The 20,840-nt window shown below is 36.7% G+C and overlaps 2 protein-coding genes across 2 annotated transcripts; one reads left to right on the forward strand and one right to left on the reverse strand.

Moving 5' to 3' along the window:
• Positions 1–507: 507 nt before the first annotated feature.
• On the reverse strand, positions 508–2,669 carry LOC101890108 (protein ABHD13). The gene is made up of 4 exons (XM_005188088.4): positions 2,105–2,669; positions 1,458–2,041; positions 1,210–1,388; positions 508–1,142 (listed from the first exon to the last, which is right to left on the reverse strand). The coding sequence occupies exons 1-4, from the start codon at positions 2,253–2,255 to the stop codon at positions 1,034–1,036; spliced, it is 1,023 nt and encodes a 340-aa protein (XP_005188145.1). The 5' UTR covers positions 2,256–2,669; the 3' UTR covers positions 508–1,033.
• Positions 2,670–3,205: 536 nt separating this feature from the next.
• LOC101890785 (chromodomain-helicase-DNA-binding protein 1) lies at positions 3,206–20,472 on the forward strand. Its single transcript, XM_059125275.1, has 10 exons — positions 3,206–3,877; positions 9,752–10,600; positions 10,690–10,799; positions 10,876–11,025; positions 11,100–12,216; positions 12,390–15,312; positions 15,382–15,889; positions 15,955–16,206; positions 17,391–17,525; positions 18,980–20,472. Exons 1-10 carry the CDS (start codon positions 3,869–3,871, stop codon positions 19,326–19,328), a joined length of 6,402 nt encoding a protein of 2,133 aa, XP_058981258.1. The 5' UTR covers positions 3,206–3,868; the 3' UTR covers positions 19,329–20,472.
• The last annotated feature ends 368 nt before the right edge of the window (positions 20,473–20,840 follow it).

Here is a 20,840-nt window from a genome sequence, read left to right on the forward strand (position 1 = left end):
TCAGGCTTGAATTCCATCACGAATAATTTTTTTTCTGGAAAATTCTCACCAAAATGCCTTTGTACGCTTGTTAACAATATAATGAGCTGTCACTGGAATAATTTTAACAGCTATCGGACGAGTGGCTTAGAAATGACAGCAGTCTGAAGTTGGTTGCAGTTTTTTCCTTTGAAATTTCAAAGAAATCGTCTCCTAATGTTTTTAAAATGGTGTGCTACATTCTGCTCAATATGTGGTCAAAAGACTGATGTTATTGCAAAGTTTTCCATGACATTCCCGTCTTGATATCACCTTAAAAGTAAGTATCAAAAACCAAAAAATTGTTTTTTAAAATTTCTTAACAATTTATTTTATTTATAATAATTGCTCTTTGTTAATTAGTTTTATATAATATCTTAAAATTAAAAAAAAATCGGGATTGAATAGCTTTATTTATATGGTATACTATTTACACACTAATCGTTTAAAGCTGTTTGTTAATTTAAAAGAATTGTTCATTTTTATTTATTTATTTTTTGTTACAAATTCCCACAGCCTCCTTCCATGCTCGTTTAAAAAGGATCGTTAAAATATTTTTGTATAATACAATGAAATTAATTAATTAGTTTTTCGTTTCAAACTCTTTTCTCCTTGGCTTGGCAGTAGAAATAAGAGAAGCATTAGATTTTTAAAAGATTATTGTTTAGTTCATAGTAGTAGTAGGAAGAAAGAGATAACGTATTTGTCTATATAATTTAAAAAAATTAATATTTAACTATTAGTTTTAGTTATTGTTTTTTTGGATTTAAGTGAGATTTACGTTGTCGCTCAAAACAGGGTTTTTGGTTTCAGATCTTGAGTAGTTAATTTTTTTTTAAACTACAAGAAATATCTCAACAAAACTTATCATAACTCTGGTCTTACAAATGCAATAGTTGTTTTTTCTTTTTCAAATCAAAATATAGGAATACTAGGATGGCATATAAATTTATAACATAGGCTTAGGTGTGCTCTATTGAGCAAAATAAACTGAATTATATCCATTTTTTCTTATTTACACATCCTGTATTTCACTCCAGACATTACTTTTTTCAGGTGGCTTCTCCAAGGGTGGCACAATATTTTGACATTCATTGAGAAATGTTTTCAAACCTTGATAGTAACTAAAAATAAAGGCATCGTTAGGTTTTTAATGGTGCTTCAAAGCTTCATAACCTCTCACAAACTTACCCATCTACTATCCATGTATCGTTGTGTGAGCCTCCTATAAATTCTAAAATACGTTTACGATCACTACCACATGCCGTGTATAGGGCACGCATCATGCGTGGTGGTACCAAATTATCACTTAAACCGCTAACAAATAGAAATGGCACGGAACATTTGGAAATCTTGGTAATGGAGTCAAACTGCAAAATGACAAAACCAAACCAAAAGGTCATTAAAAATTATTCCCCAACAAAACCTCAATTATTTACCTTATTTTTATACAAAAGATAGGGTACATATTTGATCGAAGGATGTACCAATTCCACAGCCATCTCCGGAATACTTGTAAATGTATTCTCCACTATGGCACACATTATTTTTTGGCTATAAATTGTGTCGGCCGCCACGTCAATTGCCACAGCTCCACCCAGTGAACGACCGAACAACACTATCTGTGTATGATCCAAATCGTGGCGTGTAAACAAATAATCAATAGCCGCCCTCGCATCGAGAACAAGACCACGTTCACTTGGCGCCCCCGTTGAAAGGCCATAGCCTCGATATTCCACCATTAGAATATTACAATTTAAGCTATAAAATATACCCCAAACATTTTGCATACGATGACCCATATTACCAGCATTGCCATGTAGATAAACAAAGGTCGGCACACTCTTGGAACGTTCCTCCGGCTGTCTGACCCAAAAGGCATGCAGTGTTACTTTGTCGGCAGTACGTATGCTCACGGTTTCATGAGGTAGATTATGCATAGTGGGTATGGGTATATAGACTCGGGAATTTGCCGGCAAATCTGGATGATAGAGCAACACATCCTGGCCATAATAGAAAATGCCTAGAAACCAAAAACACAACCTTAATTTATAGTTCAAGGAGGCCACTACTAACACACACTTACCCAACAATACCAAACCGATTAGGCCAAAGGTTAAATAACCCCCATAGAAATAATAAAATACAAAACATAATAGAAATGAGGCCACAGTTATTGCCCAAACGCTGCGCGACTGTGGCAGCTTGACCACAGCAATTTCTTTGGTTATGGGCATTATTGCCTGCTGCTTGCTCGCCTCTCTCGTTAAAACGTCCAATAAAATCTAGCTAATTAGGATTAATCATTGCTAGCGGCAAACAATTACACTTTTGTCTGCCATTTTTTGTGTAATTTCCCAAATAAATTATAAAATTTTCTTCCAGAGATCCAACATTGGCTTTTGCACGATGGGCAGATTAAATTTGTGTTTTGTGTCCTCCTATTTTAAGCACAAAATTTGTTCCACATATAGATCTTTCCTCTGTTTCTTATTATCAATTAAATTTATAAATCTTTTTGAAGAATCAACGTTGCAATTAGGAATTATTTATTTGGATTCCGAAGGTGTTTTTTATTTACAAGAACTCGAGAACAAATCTCTCTCTCCTTTTTGGGGATTCTCTCTTTTTCGTAGTGGAGCGATTTTTTGTAAGGTAGGTGCAAATTTATGAATATTACGGTTAAGCGGAATCGAGAAGACAAAGCAGCGAATGAGGCGAGAGGACGAAAGTGAGAATGGAATAGAATAAGAAAAATTTAAAATAATGTTATAATGTTAAGAATAATCCTTTTGCTTTGTTTTTTCTTGAGCGTCAATATGTAACATGTGACATCAATTCCATTTAAAAATTGAAGTAATTTTGAATTTGCGATTTTCATGTCTGTATAACGAAATCTATTAATTTTAGAGATTTTTGGGATTGTACATTTAGTATATATTTCCGGTATGTACGTTGCCTTTTCACACGAGTGAATTGTTATATTCTGAAATTTCCTTTGTGCAATGTCCACCTACTTACCCTCGTAATTAATTTAAACATAGAAGATTGTGTATAAAGAATAAAATACAAACATAGAACAAAAATAGGTAAAATGTGTTAATAAAAATGCTAAATTTCGTTAATTATACTTCATCGCATAGCAAGCAATAAGAAGCTAAAAAACGATGTGTGGCTGTGCCCCTTTATAACTGGATTTGTTTTTCGTACAAACCATCGATATCTGGCATCAGTTGTACAAAAATAAATTAAGTGGCAGCTCTACTCTGCAAAGATGGCTGGCATAGTTAAAAGTGGTAAAAGTGCTTGCAGCTGCGAACATTTCGTATAAAAATTATTAAAAATAAAAACAAACAGTGCACAAAAACAACAATTTCCTAAAACAATCACAGTTCTTGCCACACAGTTAATGAATTAAACAAATTAACTATACATGTGTTGAAGTAATATAAATCACCAAAAAATTCTAATCAGCAACGAATGAGAAGAACCAAGGCAAATGTAAAAATATAGGTACGCGAGAATTCCTTCCATATATGAGCGTAATGTTCGAAAAACGAACGGCGACAAAGCGACCCTCAAAATACGGTGGGCAAAATTTGTGAGACTGGCAACGCTGTACGAAAAACAAAATGGCGATTTTCGACAAATGACTTGTGAATGGAAAGCGAAGACGACGTGAAAAATTTCTGTGTGCTGCGTTGGAGAAAAAAATTTTCAATACCTGACAAGAGAAAAAGAAAAGTAAATTAAGTGCATTTTTGCCATTAAAATATTGAAAATTCCAATAAATAAAGTGAATAATTAATGTCTGCTACAAGAATAAAGCCCATGCGGATTAAAAAATATCATGAGTCAAGTAAGTACCATAGAGAAATAGCGGTGTTCTGAGAAATTTATATATTTTGGCGGTTAAAAATATAAATATTTTGATAATTTTCAATGAATTGTATAAAATAAAGTTTATTTAACAATTTCCAATAGTTTTCGGGTGTTCCGTCTGCTGGGTGTGGCTGTAATTTAACGCAAAATTATGGAGTCTCATTTGAGACACCCAATGAAGAAATTACCAATAAGCGGCTCTACAATAAGGCGATATTGAAAATTTGCAAAAATTCCTACTTTAATATAAATGTTTCACAATTTTCTCCACGGTTTTGAATACTAGACGAATCTAGGATTCTGGAAATGTGAAAATTTTGAAAATCCTTTGGGTACCCATTTTTGCAATTTTAACTTAAATTTCAATATTTTGGTTTGTTTTCATTGAAATCTATGTGAAATTACCGTAAAAATAGTGTCCTTTTTGCTAAAAATGTATTCTTTTCAAAAAATTTCATTGATTACGTAATCACTTTCTCTGTGGAAAATTTTCCAAATGTGATTTTATTTGGATTTTTGAGGAATTTTCAGAGAATTTCGGTGCTAAATCTTAAAAATATATGGATTTTTCAATGAATCCTTGAGGATTTTACAAATTTTTTAATAGATTTTTGTGCATTTTATCGTTTTAAGCTATGTGAGCAAAATCTAGGGGAAATTATGGAAGAATATCTAAGAATTTCTATGTAAAATCCTAAAATTTTGATGATTTTTGAGGTATTTAAGAGATTTTTTGGGGTCTTGAACATTTTGAGTATGTTCCATGGTACCTTATGTAAGGAATCCATTGATCTTGGGCTAAAACAATCCTTCGGAATGGAAAATGTTGCAAATTTATTATGAATATTACAGAAAAGTTAAGAATTTTTACCAGATTTGATCAGAATTGATACTGACATATATACAGGGCTAAAAATTCGAATAAAATAAGATTGTTGTTTAGAACTTTCTCCTTGTAAAGTCAATTCCCTTGGTTTTCGACAATATATGTAATTTAAATGAATTAAATTCTTCAAAATCGTTCAGACCCGGTGTCTATTTTGGTCCATATTGGTCCAATTTGGCTTGTTGCAGAAAGCTTTAAGTATATCCATCTTTCTTCGCGATTCATTATAACTTAATTTAAAATAATAAAAAAATTTGTATTGAGTATCGTAAGAAGGTAGGATAATTTGGCCCGATTTTATTAGATATGGTCCTGATATATATATGATGATCTGTTCGTCCTAAGAAATTGTGCCTTGTAATTCGAATATGGTCCTCGCAATTGTTTTCCTAAAGTACAAACAATAAGTGTAAATTATATTGTTGCGAATCCTTCCTGACATTGCAGATCGGAAGTTCAATATAGGCCTCTTGATAAAAATTTATAAAAATATCAGTTGTAAACTATTGGATTTTGAATTTAAATAATTATTATAATTTATTTATTAGAGAATATTTTTTATTTATATCGCTTGGTCTCAATGGAAGTGGAAAATATTTAATCCCTTTGGATCTGAATTATTTGAATTTTTTTCAGATTGGAAATATATATCTCATAATAAAAAAATCCTCCCGTATTCCTGTGGAATACATTTACAAAGTCTAATAAATTTGTTGAGTTACTTATTTTCGAAATAAATTCCCGGCAAGAATCTTATGATGATACATGATATTGTTTAGAGCTATTCGACATAAATTATACAGAATACTTGGAACATCGTCGTGTGTTTCGATGAAAAATCATGCTTAAGGACATTAGCATCAAGCATTGTTGGGCCTTATTTTCATTTAATAGAACTATAGCAGATCCTTTTAAAAAAGTTTTAAATTATAGTTAATTATTTTCATATAATTTATTCGTTTCATTGTTTTTATCGACACTTTTGGTCAATATTAGTTCAATATCGAAAAAGTCGCTACATTGTCCTATATTAATTCTGAATTTGAAAATCTTCAGACGTCGACGATTTGTAGAGTATCCTAATGAAAAGAAATTAGAAATAGATAAAAATATTTGTAGACGATCTTTTTTCAACAATTCTTTGGAATAAATTTAGGAAAAAGGGTCATTTAAGTCAATATTGAAATGGAGAACTTGATAAGAAGCATTAAACTTATTTTTTGCCTTGGAAACATGAATGTATATTTTCTTGGGGTTGCAGTGATGCAAAATAAATGTATAATGTCTATATAATATTTTCACAGTTAATAATATTTTGAGAAATTAAAAAAAATATATATTTCGATATATTTCCTAGGAATAATGAAGTAAGTACTATTTCGTACAATTTGTATTAGACCCTTCGGAATTGATTTATCTATAATAGTGGTGTTTATATTGCAGATAAGGTCATATACGAAATCGACGATATGTTTTAGAAGTCCTTGCTAGAACTATCCAAAACACAACCAACTTCAATTAAATATAATTTATGGTACTCTGGAATTACAACGCAATTGAATTTCTTTTTTCAATTTTTAATATTTTTTTTTATTTATAAATTATGTTTTATTAATATCAATATGGATTACATTTTCGGCGAATTTTCTGATCTTGATAATCGGTAGCTGGAAAGTTAAAATAAAGTCGGAATTAGAAAAATGTTTATGAAAAAAAAAAAAAACTAAAATGTTGTTTTTTTTTTTTTTTTTTTGAATGTTCTTTCCGAATCTATGAGCCGTCGAATTGGAAACATACAATATGGGAACTTAAAATTTGTAAATTTTGTAAATATACAAAATGGTATTGATCACAATTACGATAATCTTTTATTTTCTTTGTAAGTTTTGGTAAGTAAAATGCAATTGCTTTATATTCAAAATCAGATCCAATTTTAATTTTTAGAAATTAACTTCGTTTGCAGTTCTGTGCATACATAATGTAATGTTCAGGAACTTAAAAACATTAACATTCTTTTAAATCATCCTGTTGTATACACTCCTGCGATTAATGCGAAAAATTAAATATGGCTTTAAATCTAATTGTTACCTATGCCATTGTAGGCCTTGGAGTATGGCATGAAAAGAAAAAACAAATTATTGACAGCTTTGATTTCACCCATTCTTTCGCGAGATATTTGATTTCATTCTTTAAAAACACATTTTGATTCCGCGTGATTCATTTACTGAAAACATATATGAGACCGAATGTTGCACCTCATGATTCCGTTGAAGCAATTGGGGTAATAAGCACTTTAAGCTTGATATTACCTAAAATAGGTATTAAGAGCCTACGTAATAACACCCGAAGATCAACACACTTTGTTAATAAGAACAAGTAAAATTGTATCAGTCGGTTTTACCGACAGATGTATACCCACCTCAGTCTTGACTTATGATTATGAAACAGTTGGAGTAGGTTCCGAAGCATTTGGCCTATATTGACCAATTCGTATCTCACCTAAGACTGATATAAATATTATGACGTGTCATAAGATGTGTGCAAATATTTTCTCCGAACTGATCTAAGTTTGACAATAATATTACGATATACCAAGTTTGGACAAAATCGGATACTCCCTTCAAGAATTATCGTGCACATTAGCCAGACAGACGGACGAACGGACATTGCTAGATCGACTCCAAATGTTTTAAAACGGATTTGGTCCAAAGAGACCTGAGGTATAAAACCGTTATTTCGATTAGGTACGTTTTGGCCGTCGCCATATGGCTAGTCATATAGGGGTCCTTAGAGCTTGCTTACAATGCGAGCTTACAATGCAATTTGCAGGAAAATAACTGTCATGTTTCCTTTAGTTTCAATTAATTCCTCGTCACACTTAGATCGAGTTCGGAAATGGGCAATATCGGTCCACTCCTTCTGATACCTTCCCCCACAAAGGTTCGAAATTTTCAAAAAAAAAAAAAAATATTTTACTACACAGAAAGAAAGGGATAATCCGATTTTCCTCCAACTTTGCATATCTAATAATTGCATCAGTACTAGGTCAGATGCGAAAATGGACAATATCGACCTACTCCATCAAGTACCTGCCCCACAAAGGCTCGACATTTTGAATATTCATGAAGCTCATAAAACACGAAATTAACATTTGATTCCATTCCGACTTGGCAAATTCCAATATTTCCATATACACAGGATCTGTTATAAAGATGGTAGAGATCGGACCATTCCTCAAAACTTTTTTTGAACTTTTTCTTCAAAGTTTACACATACGAACATTTTTGATAACACAAGATCTGTTGCAATAATATATATCTGCGAAAACCTTCTGGTACCTCATCCAAAAATAATTTTCAAAACATTTAATACCCTATAACAGCGTGTGTGTAGGGTATAATAAGTTGAAGAGGATCAAAAAGTTCGAACCACAAAATGGTCCTAGACCCATCATGTTGTATGTCGATCTTCCTAACCGACCAAAATATAGACCAAAAATAGAAATTTTTCATGATTTTGCATTCGCTCTACACGTAAACATGGGTTTACAGTGTGGAACGTAAAGAAGCCTACCATTTTGAATGGTCATCGGACAATTTTTATCGGTTGAAACGGACTACCCGTTATATCAATTTTTTATAAAATTATCTGACTTCAAACGTGTTCCGTTTTAAAATACCAGTAAGACCCTTTGGGTACTGCTGTTAAATTTTCAAAAAACATAAAGTGGGTGAGGTTGTTATATGGGGGCCATACCAAAACCGGAACCAAGGATTGTCATTTATCAAATCTTTTTAAATACCACATTTGAAATAATTTCGTGGGTAAATGTGACTAGGATTATCAAAACACCGAATATCGGTGGGTATCATTATATGTGCGCTATTGGAAAACGTGGACCTATACATACAAAGTTTGGTCACCGGAGGTAGAACCCATTATGAACTACAATTATCAATTTTTAGACAAATTCGAGGGAAAATGTTGTGAAAATTATTAAATACGAATATCGGGAGGTACCGTTATATGTGCGCTATTGGAAAACGTGGACCTATATAAACATTGTGTCGCCACTGGATCTAGAATCCATTATAACCTACAAATACAAATTTTTTGACAAATCCGTGGAAAAATCTGGCAAAAATCATCAAAATACCGGATATCGGGAGGTACCGTTATGTGGCGGCTATACCAAAACGTGGACCGATATATCTCATTTTCAATAACAACCATCCTAGACACAATACATATTGTTCTACCAAATTTTGAAGCTCTACGTCAAATAATGTGGGCTGTATCGTTATTTCAACAGACAGGCGGACATCGTTAAATCGACTTAAAATTTTATGCTATCTACGTTTTCCAATATCATGAAGAAATCTTTCATTCTGATTTCAGATGTACAGAAACTTCTACAATTTATATTTGTGTTGGCAAATGGTCGGTCTTATCTGACTATAGGTTTTACTTGTTATCAAAATCTACGGAGTTGAAAGAGTCATTATTTTTTTCAACAGAATCAATGAAGCCAATCTCAAAGTCCATGATAATTTATTTATACATTTTTAATGCTAAAGCTCCCAAGGCCAGGGACCACTTTTTAAACCTTTTCAAATGTAGTCTATATGTTTTTTTTTGATATTTATATGAATAGAATTTGATGTCGTACGGGCGTTACCTAATCATGAGAGGTATGACGTATTATAGCACTACTGTGTAGAGATAACAATAACCTTTCTAATTCCTGTATTGGTATTTTGTCAACACTGGCTGGCACGACGGTATTAAAATTACAATGACACTTAAAAAATAAAAAATAAATCTTGATAGGATTTTAAATTTTATAAATGTTCATGGACTCCTTGCGAAAACAGGATAATTGTCTGGGAAATTGTTTTAAAAAAATCCAAAAATTTTATTAATTTGTCGCCATTTTCATGACTCCCCCATTTTTTTCATTTTTAGGAACACAATGAATCCTTTAATAGTATAGGATCGGAAGAGAATGACGACGATAACCGTGGAGAAGAAGAAGAGCAGCATAATGACGGATCGGGCAGTGGCAGCGGTAGTTCGTCCGAATCTGATTCCGATTCAGACAGTTCATCGTCCTCATCAAATTCTAGCGGTGGGGGACGTTCGTCACCCGAACCACCAGATCGAGACGAAGATGACAATGCCCGGGACGGACATCAAGAGTCGGTCTATCGTCAACAGCAAGAAGAAGAGAAACAAAAACAATTTGCAGAAGCTGGACTTCCACCATCAGCCGTTGAGGCCCAAGAAGATACCAAAACAAATACAAATGGCTATTCCGATGACAATGAAAGCGGCAGCGAAAGCGGTAGCAATTCCGATTCAAATTCATCAAATGATGAAGATGATACCAATGAACATCATCATGCAGCAAGAGAAGAAGTTGCAAATAACAATGACGACCGAGACGACGGACACAAGGAACAACATAATGCTAACCATAATACGACGGGGGGAACATCGGTTACCTCGGTCACAACAGATAACAATACCTCACACACAACAAACGATGATGAAGATGATTCCAATGATTCGAACGATTCGGAAGATTCGAATAGCGATAATCAGGAAGAAAACGAGAGTCAATCGGCTGTGGCTGTGGCGGCGGCGACGAAGACGACGACAGCGTCCGAAGCTGTGAACCATCAAGAGGCAAACAGTGATGCAGGCGACAATGACGATGAGGCCTCCGATTCTGGAGAATCTGGCAAGTCTTCAAACTCTTCAGCCCATTCGGCTTCGGAGTCCAGTAGTAGCAGTAGCAGCAGTAGTAGTAGTGTAAGTATTTTGCTTCCAACATCCTCTACACATTGTCAATAGATACCAGCATGGCTATAAAATAATTAAAATTAATTTTATTTCCATAGGAGGACACCGAAGAGGATTATCAACCAAAACGTTCCGCTCGTCAGGCACGTAAGCCACAACCTGTTCCCGAAAGGGCCAAGAAACCAGTTAAAAAGAAAAAGAAACAAAAGTAAGACAACCTCCAGTAGCCAATGCGTTAACTTTGCTGATAAGTGCTCTGTTTTTTGAAATCAATTATTTTTTAGCTGGAATTCCGACGAGAGCGACGAAAGCGATGAAGACAGTGAAGACTCGGCGCCCCCTGCAAGACGTAAGCCCCCAGCAAAACAAAATAAACAGCCGAGAAGAAATCGAAAGAGCGCCTCGACGGAAGACAGCGGAGAAGACAGTAAAAGGTGAGATTTAAATTCGATTTTTTTGAGTGGAGGATGATTTAAATTTCTTTTGTTTTTCTTCTTCTTTTTTCTAGATGTGGAACACGTCGAGCTGCAGCTGCTGTTAGCTATAAGGAAGACTCCGATAAAACTGATCCCGATGATCTGCTAGAAGTGGAATACGATGAAAGCCAAGCAGAAGCAGCCGCATTGGCAGCCGAGGAAGATGAGAAATGTGAAACGATAGAAAGGGTCTTGTATAAACGTCAGGGCCGGAAAGGTTGCACCGGCAATCAAACTACCATTTATGCCATTGAAGATAGTGGCTGTGATCCCAATGATGGTGTTGATGAAAATGATTTGGAAAACACCGAAACACAATATCTGATCAAGTGGAAGGGCTGGTCTTACATCCACAACACCTGGGAATCGGAGGCCACACTGAAGGAACAAAAAGTCAAGGGTATGAAGAAATTGGATAATTTCATTAAAAAGGAACAGGAGCAAGTCTATTGGATGCGCTATGCCGGTCCCGAGGACATTGACTACTACGAGTGCCAAAAGGAGTTGCAAAATGATTTGATCAAATCGTACAACAGTGTGGATCGCATAATTGCTCGCAATGTTAAACCCGAAGGACCTGTGGAATATCTATGTAAATGGCAGTCGCTGCCATATGCCGAGGCCACCTGGGAGGACGGTGCTTTGGTGATGCGTAAATGGAAACGTTGTGTCGATCAGTTTGAGGAGCGAGAAATGTCCAAATGTACCCCATCGCGGCATTGTAAAGTTTTGAAAACACGTCCCAAATTCTATAAAATCAAAAATCAACCCGATTTTCTCAGGGAAGGCCTGTCACTGCGTGACTATCAAATGGATGGCCTCAATTGGCTACTGCATTCGTGGTGTAAAGAAAATTCCGTTATCTTAGCCGATGAAATGGGTTTGGGTAAAACCATACAGACCATTTGTTTCCTCTATTCCCTGTTTAAGGTCCATCATTTGTATGGGCCCTTCCTGTGTGTGGTGCCGCTGTCCACGATGACGGCGTGGCAGCGTGAATTTGATCTCTGGGGACCCGACATGAATGTGGTCACCTATTTGGGTGATGTGAAATCACGTGAAATGATACGTCAGTTCGAGTGGACATTTGACGGTTCAAAAAGACTGAAATTTAATTGTATTCTCACAACATATGAGATTGTCTTAAAGGTAATTGGTTGGATTTACACATATTTTTTAAATTTTTAATTTTATTTTAAATTTGATTAACTTTTCTGAGTTTTTTTATTTTTTGAAAATCAAAAAATTGGATCAATTTTTTTTATTATTTTTTAAAATAAAATTAAATTTCCATTCTTTTTCATCTTCTCTTTTTGGTCTAGGACAAATTATTCCTTGGCACCTTGCAATGGGCAGCATTGCTTGTCGACGAGGCTCATCGTTTAAAAAATGATGACTCTCTTCTCTATAAATCGCTCAAAGAGTTCGAAACTAATCACAGATTATTGATAACCGGTACACCACTGCAAAACTCGCTCAAAGAACTTTGGGCTCTGTTGCATTTTATTATGCCCGAAAAGTTTACCACCTGGGAAGATTTTGAATCTGAACATGGCAATGCGGCCGACAAGGGCTATACAAAACTGCATCAACAGCTGGAGCCGTATATTTTGAGACGTGTAAAGAAAGATGTCGAGAAGTCGCTACCAGCAAAAGTGGAACAGATTTTACGTGTCGAAATGACCTCGCTACAAAAGCAATACTACAAATGGATATTAACAAAGAATTTCGATGCACTGCGCAAGGGCAAAAAGGGCTCCACATCGACCTTTTTGAATATTGTCATTGAGCTGAAGAAATGCTGTAATCATGCGGCATTGATACGACCCTCTGAGTTTGAATTGATGGGTATGGGACAAGATGAGGCATTGCAAACGCTTTTGAAGGGTTCTGGCAAATTAGTTTTATTGGATAAGCTCCTATGTCGCCTCAAGGAAACCGGCCACAGAGTACTCATCTTTTCGCAAATGGTTCGAATGTTGGACATTTTGGCGGACTATCTGCAGAAGAGACATTTCTCCTTTCAACGCTTGGATGGCAGCATAAAGGGTGAAATCAGGCGGCAAGCTTTAGATCATTTCAATGCCGAAGGCTCACAAGACTTTTGCTTTTTGCTCTCCACCCGTGCTGGAGGATTGGGTATCAATTTGGCCACAGCAGACACTGTGATTATTTTCGACTCAGATTGGAATCCTCAAAATGATTTACAAGCCCAGGCCAGAGCCCATCGTATTGGCCAAAAGAATCAGGTGAATATTTATCGGCTGGTAACGGCTCGCTCTGTGGAAGAGCAGATTGTTGAAAGGGCCAAACAAAAGATGGTCCTCGATCACTTGGTGATACAACGTATGGACACGACAGGTCGCACTGTTCTAGATAGAGGCGGTTCTGGTGGTTCCAATCACACACCCTTCAATAAAGACGATTTGTCTGCCATTTTGAAATTTGGTGCCGAAGAACTGTTCAAAGATGAACAGGATAACGACGAGGAATTAGTTTGTGATATAGATGAGATTTTAAGGAGGGCCGAAACCCGCAATGAAGATCCTGAAATGCCAGGAGACGATTTGCTGTCGGCCTTCAAAGTAGCCAGCATTGCGGCGTTTGAAGAAGAACCCGACACTGCCACTAAGGATAATGATTCGAATAATCAGGGAGCCGATGAGGATGATACAAAAGACTGGGATGACATTATACCCGAAGATTTTCGGAAAATTGTCGAAAACGAAGAGAAATCTAAGGAAATGGAGGATCTCTATTTGCCGCCAAGACGAAAAACAGCAGCTAACCAACAGGAGAAGAAGGGCAAGAAGGGTCAAGCGGCGGCAGATGACAGCAATGATTCGGACTATGATGGTGGTTCAGATGGCAGCAATGATGGCGAAGGTGGTGGCAAGTCGAAGAGACGTGGAAGGCCGGCAATGAAGGAGAAAATTGTTGGCTTCACCGATGCCGAAATTCGACGTTTCATTCGATCGTACAAAAAGTTCCCTGCTCCCCTAGAACGTTTGGAAGCCATTGCCTGTGATGCTGAGCTGCAGGAGAAGCCATTGGCCGAACTGAAACGCATTGGTGAAATGCTGCATGATCGCTGTGTCCAGTTTCTGGAGGAACACAAGGATGATGCTGCCAAGAAAACAGCAAATGCAAATGAGAATGCAGCTGGCGACGATGCCGGAGCCAAACAAAGACGTAGCCGAGCTACATACTCCGTAAAATTAGGTGGTGTCTCTTTCAACGCCAAAACATTACTCACCTGCGAAGAAGAATTGAAGCCATTGAACAGTGTCATTCCCGCCACAATAAACGAACGTCTTTCCTGGTCTTTGGACCTGAAGACACGACCTGCCAATTTTGATGTAGACTGGAGTGTGGACGAAGATTCCAAACTGTTGTGTGGTATCTATCAGTACGGCATTGGGTCTTGGGAACAAATGAAAATGGATCCCAGCCTCAAGCTGACGGAGAAAATACTGCACAACGATGATCGTAAACCGCAAGCCAAGCATTTACAGTCGAGAGCAGAATATCTGCTCAAGATAATCAAAAAGAATTTGGAGACCAAAAAGGGGGCTGAAACCAAAAAACGGAAGCCCAGAAAACAAAAAGAATCTAAGGCGGTGGCCAATGCAGCAGCCGTTAACTCAGCGGCGGCCCAGACGCCAGAGAGGAAATCACGTCATGTCTCCGAAGGTGATGAACTTTCACAAACGGCCGGCGATAGCAATGCCGCCGCACCTACCGAAAAGAAATCTCGCAAGGAACGCAAAGAAAGTGCCAAAGTAACGGCAGATCAATCACTTGATGAAACAACATCACACGATGTGGATGCATCCAACACCTCGACGACCACAACTAGCAAGAAAAAGAGTAAAAACTCCACCAAAGACAAGGATGGTACTCCGAAATCCTCGGCCAAAACGAAAAAAGCTGCCTCGGCTGATTCCACCAATAAACCCATGCATTTTACGGCCAACAATGAACCTCGAGCTTTAGAAGTTTTGGGTGATTTAGATCCGAATATTTTCAATGAGTGTAAGGAGAAAATGAGGCCAGTGAAGAAGGCTCTTAAGGCCCTTGATCGTCCCGATACAAGTCTCTCGAGTCAAGATCAAATCAAGCATACCAGAGATTGTATTTTGTCCATAGGCAAACAGATCGATGCCTGTCTGGATGCCTACAACAAGGATTCGGAGAAGAAGGAGTGGCGCTCGAATCTGTGGTATTTTGTTTCGAAATTTACGGGTAAGAGATAAAGGGGGAGATTTCATTTTTTGGAAAGGCGTTATATTTTTATTTATATCTTTTTTGCAGAATTCGATGCCAAAAAACTTTTCAAAATGTACAAAAATGCCCTTAAGAACACAGATGGTGGCGGCGATAGTGGCACACCGAAATCATCTGATAAGACAAAATCCTCCTCCAAATCCCCACAGAAGCGGTCGCAAGAAGATTCTTTAACACAAAACGGTAAAGAGGACACGGCGAATAAGTCGCCAGTGAAAAAGAAGAAAAAGGACAAGGACAAAGAAAAGGAAGATACAAATCAAGGCACACCAAAGTCGGAACGATTTATGAAAGTTGGTAATTCGAACAAGCCGCCGCCGCCGCATACACCCGGCATGAACCCGCATATGAATAAAAACAAGAGACCGCCACCCCAAACGCCTGGTGGGGCGGCTGGTCATAACAGTTCTCCGATGAAACGAAAGCGGGAGGAAAATGATGGTGGTGGCGTTGCAAGTATGATGGGAGGAGGAGTTGGTGGTGATGGCAAGGGGTTATCATTTAAAAGGCTCAATATGGATGATCAGGGAGGAAGGTGTGTAGATGAATTTTCTTTGAAAAATTATAATTTAATTTTTTTCCTCTTCCTTTTAATTTAAGAAATCGCGATGATCGCAAGAACCGCCATCGTGAGGACTATTACGGCAGTGGAAATAGCCATGATGGTCTGAACACTAGTCGTGGCAGTGCCAATAATGATCGTCGCACATCAATGAATTCACCTTCTACGCCGAATAATCGCATGCATCCGAACAACTCACGCCTACCGCCAGGATCCACATCCTCACCCTATTGTGATGGCAGTGGGGGTGGTGGTGGACCTGGGGATCGTTGGGGTCATAATCGAGATCGGTAAGTTGCATTTTGCAATATTTTGATACCCTACAGCACAAAGTGGTGGTCAGGGTATTATGTCTTTGTGCATTTGTTTGTAACAGGCAAAAGGAAACGAGATAGTAGAACCTCTAGATCCTTTTGATGATCTGTATAGAATCACGTTCTGAGTCGATTTATGCATGTCCGTCCGCCTGTCTGTCCATATATTTTTGTGAACAAAGTACAGGTCACATTTATTGCCAGATCCATTTGTTTGACCCAAGGAAGAATTGGGGATAATCGGTCAAAATTTAGATATAGCTCCCATATATATCTTCGTCCGATTTGTCATTTATTGTGTACCAAACGTTTAATGCCAGCTCAAATAGTATGGAATTTTGCATACACGACCGAATTAAGCCTGGTAATAAGTATACCAAATTTGATCGAAATCAGTTCAGATTTTGATATAGCTCCCCTATATATCTTCGTCCGATTTATTTTTTATTGTGCACCAAACGTGAAATATTACTCCATGTGGGATGGAATTTGGTACTCACCATAGAATTAAGCCTGGAAATAAGTATGCCAAATTTTATCGAAATGGGTTCAGATAAAGCTATAGCTCACACATATATTAATCTTCCGATTTTATATTTTTGTTCTTCGCAGCCGTATTATGCACTCTGTAACAATGATATTTAGGGAAATGTATGAAATACAGCACAGAAATACCTTTTCCAAATTTTATCGAGATCGGTTCCGATTTGGATATAGCTCCCATATATATCTTCATCCGATTTGCCGTTTATTGTGCACCAAACGTGTAATAGTAGTCCAAATTGGATGGAATTTGGTACTCACCACCAAATTAATCCAGGAAATAATTTCGGTTCAGATATAGCTATAGCTCCCATACATATTGTTTATCCGATTTGTTATGTTTTTATTTATTTTTTTTTTTTTGTTACATGAAGCTCTACTAAATATCCAAAGGGGGTGTAGGGTATCATAAACTGTCGGCCCCGCCCGACTTTTCGACTTTCTTTACTGGTTTGTGCTTCCTTGGGATTTGGGATTCGGGAATGGCTGTTGTATTTATGATTGAAATTGGAACTTGCCAATAGGGGATGTGTTATCGAAGTTGTGACCTTTATACATTAAGACATATCACGAAAAAAAGCATTACTCACAGTTATAACATCCAAATTTTTTTATAGGTATAGCAGTGGCAGCGGTGAGTACAATAAACGTGAACGTTATGACTCCTACAACAACCGATCTGGCGGAGGAGGAGGTTATCATCGAGATCACAAGGATCGAGATAGAGGAGATCGAAGATTTGACAAAAGAAGGTAGGTGATGGGAAATGATGTGGTGTATATTCTCAGAGATTTATAAGAGATAAGATTTTATAAGAATGGCCACTTCTACAGGGTGAGATAAAAAAGGTGCAACAAAGTGAAATGCCATAGTTTTTACATTTTTTTTAATTTTATTGAGCGAAAGCAAAAATGTCGGAAATACCATCAAATTTTTGAATAAGTTTAGATATGTTCGAATTGTTCACCTTTGGCACGAATTATGGCATTCAAACGGCCAATGAAACCGTCACACGCTGCCCGAATGTTGCTCTCTGCGGTATTTTGGCCCATTCCCGGCGAAGCGCTTGCTTGAGGTGATCGACACTTTTGTATTTTTTAGTGCCAACCTTGCTTTCCAAACTACTCCAGAAACAATAGTCCAGCGGATTGGTATCCGGAGATTTTGGTGGCCATTGTGTGCTGGGAATGATGTGAGCAACCTAATTTTGTAACCATTCTTGGGTGGCGCGTGCTGAGTCCTGTTGTAATATCCAAGGTCTGCGGCCAAAATGTTTGCGTGTCCAAGGCTTTAATACACCCTCCAGAATATTTTCGCGATAATATTCGGCATTTATTCTGTTGCCGATTAATACGAGCGGAGAGCGACCATCGGCTGTTATGGCTGGCGGCCCACATCATCACCATGGCCGGCGCTTAAGTTTTGGTGGCCAACCGAAAGTGCACATTTTCACCTGACCTCTTTGGCAAGTAAACACGATCATTTTGTTTGTTTACAGACTGCTGGACACGAATGTTTTCTCATTGGAGACGAAGAAAACCAAATTCGGCAGTTCACCACTTTCGGCCAAGCGAAGCAACTCTTTAGCTCTTTTGAGTCTATTTTTCTTTCTGTTGCGGTGTAAGTTCTTGTACATTTTGAAATTTCAATGGCTTTACCCCGAGCTCATTTTTCAATATTTGCCGAATGGAATAATGGCATATGTTCAGCTCACGAGATATTTTTCGGCCACTGCGACGCGGGTTTCAATCAAGTCGCTTCTTTACTTTTCGAACCATTTCTGCTGATGTTGCTGTTTTCTTCTGTCCACTTCCTTGACGTCGGGCTATGGTACGAGACACAAAATATTTATCCACATTGAAATCCTGGCTGGTGTGCTCTAACAATAGCCACTTGTGGTTTTCCAGCCAAATATAAAGAAATCACACTATCACGCTTGAATTTCATCCATTCCACGAATAACTTTTTTCTGGAAAATTCTCTCCAAAATGCTTTTGTACGCTTGTAAAAAATATATATTGAGCCGTCGCTGGAATAATTTTAACAGCTTTCGGACGAGTGGCTTAGACAAGACAGCAGTCTGAAGTTGGTTGCAGTTTTTTTTTTATCTCACCCTGTTTATAGCTGAGAATATTCTAAGATATCTCTTTTACAATTATAGACTTGTGAAAATCGTTAAAATATTGATATATATTTTTTGTTACAGATACCCACCTTCACACCCGCCACCCCATGGCTATGGTAATCATTATATGCCGAATTATTATATGTCACCTAATGGTGTTGGACCACCAGTTATGGGCGGTGGTGGACCCCATGGTGGTTATAGTGGTGCTGGCCGAGGCCCAAACATTGGTGATCCACGTTATAATCATTCGGCCGATTGGTCAAGAGAATATCCACCTGATTCGTATAGAAGAAGCGGTGGTGGAGGAGGAGGAGGAGGTCCACCTCCTGGCAGTGGAGGCAATAATAATAGTACAGCAGCTGCTGGCCCCATTCCACCTAGTGCTGAAAGAAGACCGCCACCACCACCATCATCATCCCAAACATAATACACAACAAAAGAATAAGACTAGAAGACTTTGTGTGCGAAAGAAAACCAACCCTCAAGCTCATACAATAACAACAATTTTCAACAACAAAAAATTAATAGAATTCTTGCATTCTTATCCTCCTCCGGTTCACTATCTATATACGATGTTTAGATCATTTTTGATGTGTGTAAAATCAGTTTCATTTGAAATGAAAAATTCCACCCACACTCCATGTACATTTCTCTTCTTGAACTAGCGTTTCGATTTCATTTATACCACCCAGATCCACATTTTTTGCCAACAAAATTCATTATACATATTAATTGTATTTACATTTATATATATAGAAACAACAGCAACAACAACAATGTGTATGTAATATATGTTAGAAATGTATAACCAATCACTTAACCACAAAAACCATTAGCAGACTCATGATAACATTTTTTTTGTTGTTTCCATAAATTCTTTAAAGGGTTTAAATGCAGTTTTACAACATGAACGCAATTTTTTTTATTTAGATTCATTCATTCTAGCCCAAACATAATCTTTCGTTTGTTCCTTCTTTACATTTGTATGTGTAGTTTAAGGATTTAATTTGTTTGCTTGAATTTTGACGAGTTTTTTTTTCCCTGAACTCTTATCTCATCTTACCACTGCAACTTCTCCTCCCATCTACAATATCTACCTGTCTATGGATATAATTAACTTGCTGCTGCATATATGTGTATACATATGTATTAGCTTAGATTTCATTTGATTTTTAAATTCACTTTAGGTTATTTTCTAATGTCCTTTTTTTACATACTCTTTATATATATACATAAACAAATGTAATTCTTACAAAATACTGTATAAAGTATATTTTAAGTTTAAGTTAAGGATATTTCTATATTATAAACAAAAAACAAAAACAACAACAACCCACATTACATATAAATATATTGAAAAAACAAACAGACCCCATTTATTTATAAAAAAGAAAAAAAAAACGAAATCAAATTCCAAATTGGAATTTTTAAATTTATTGCTTAATATTAATTATAATTATAATAATAAAATAAAAAATAAACAAAAAAAGAAAATACTATTAAAAAAAAAAACAAAAACAACACACAAAAATAAAGGAATATCATTTTTGGGATTGTCCATGAAAAAATTACACGGCACTGTGTTTTTCTTTTTGCCCCCGGGTTATAATTTTGACAATGGGAAATTCGTTATGTATTCTCGTGGGAAAATAGTCGACTTATGAGACAATGTCTCCTTGATAACACCATTTCCCAGTTATCAGAATCAGCCGCAAAGGCTACTAAATGTGAACTTGAGGGAATTTATCCCTTGTCGTTTTAAGAATTCGCCAAATCGGGCCAAATTTTTACATTTGATATCAAAAAAAAACGATCGAAATTTATTCTGTACGCCCATTTTAGTTTGTTAAAAAAAATTGGAAAAAATTGCCACTCAACTCCAACATTTAAAGTCTAGTCCTTTCTACCGAAATTTTTGATAAAATCCAGCAAAAATTTG

This window comes from Musca domestica, unplaced genomic scaffold, assembly GCF_030504385.1.
Source record: "Musca domestica strain aabys unplaced genomic scaffold, Musca_domestica.polishedcontigs.V.1.1 32, whole genome shotgun sequence".
Lineage (NCBI taxonomy): Eukaryota > Metazoa > Arthropoda > Insecta > Diptera > Muscidae > Musca > Musca domestica.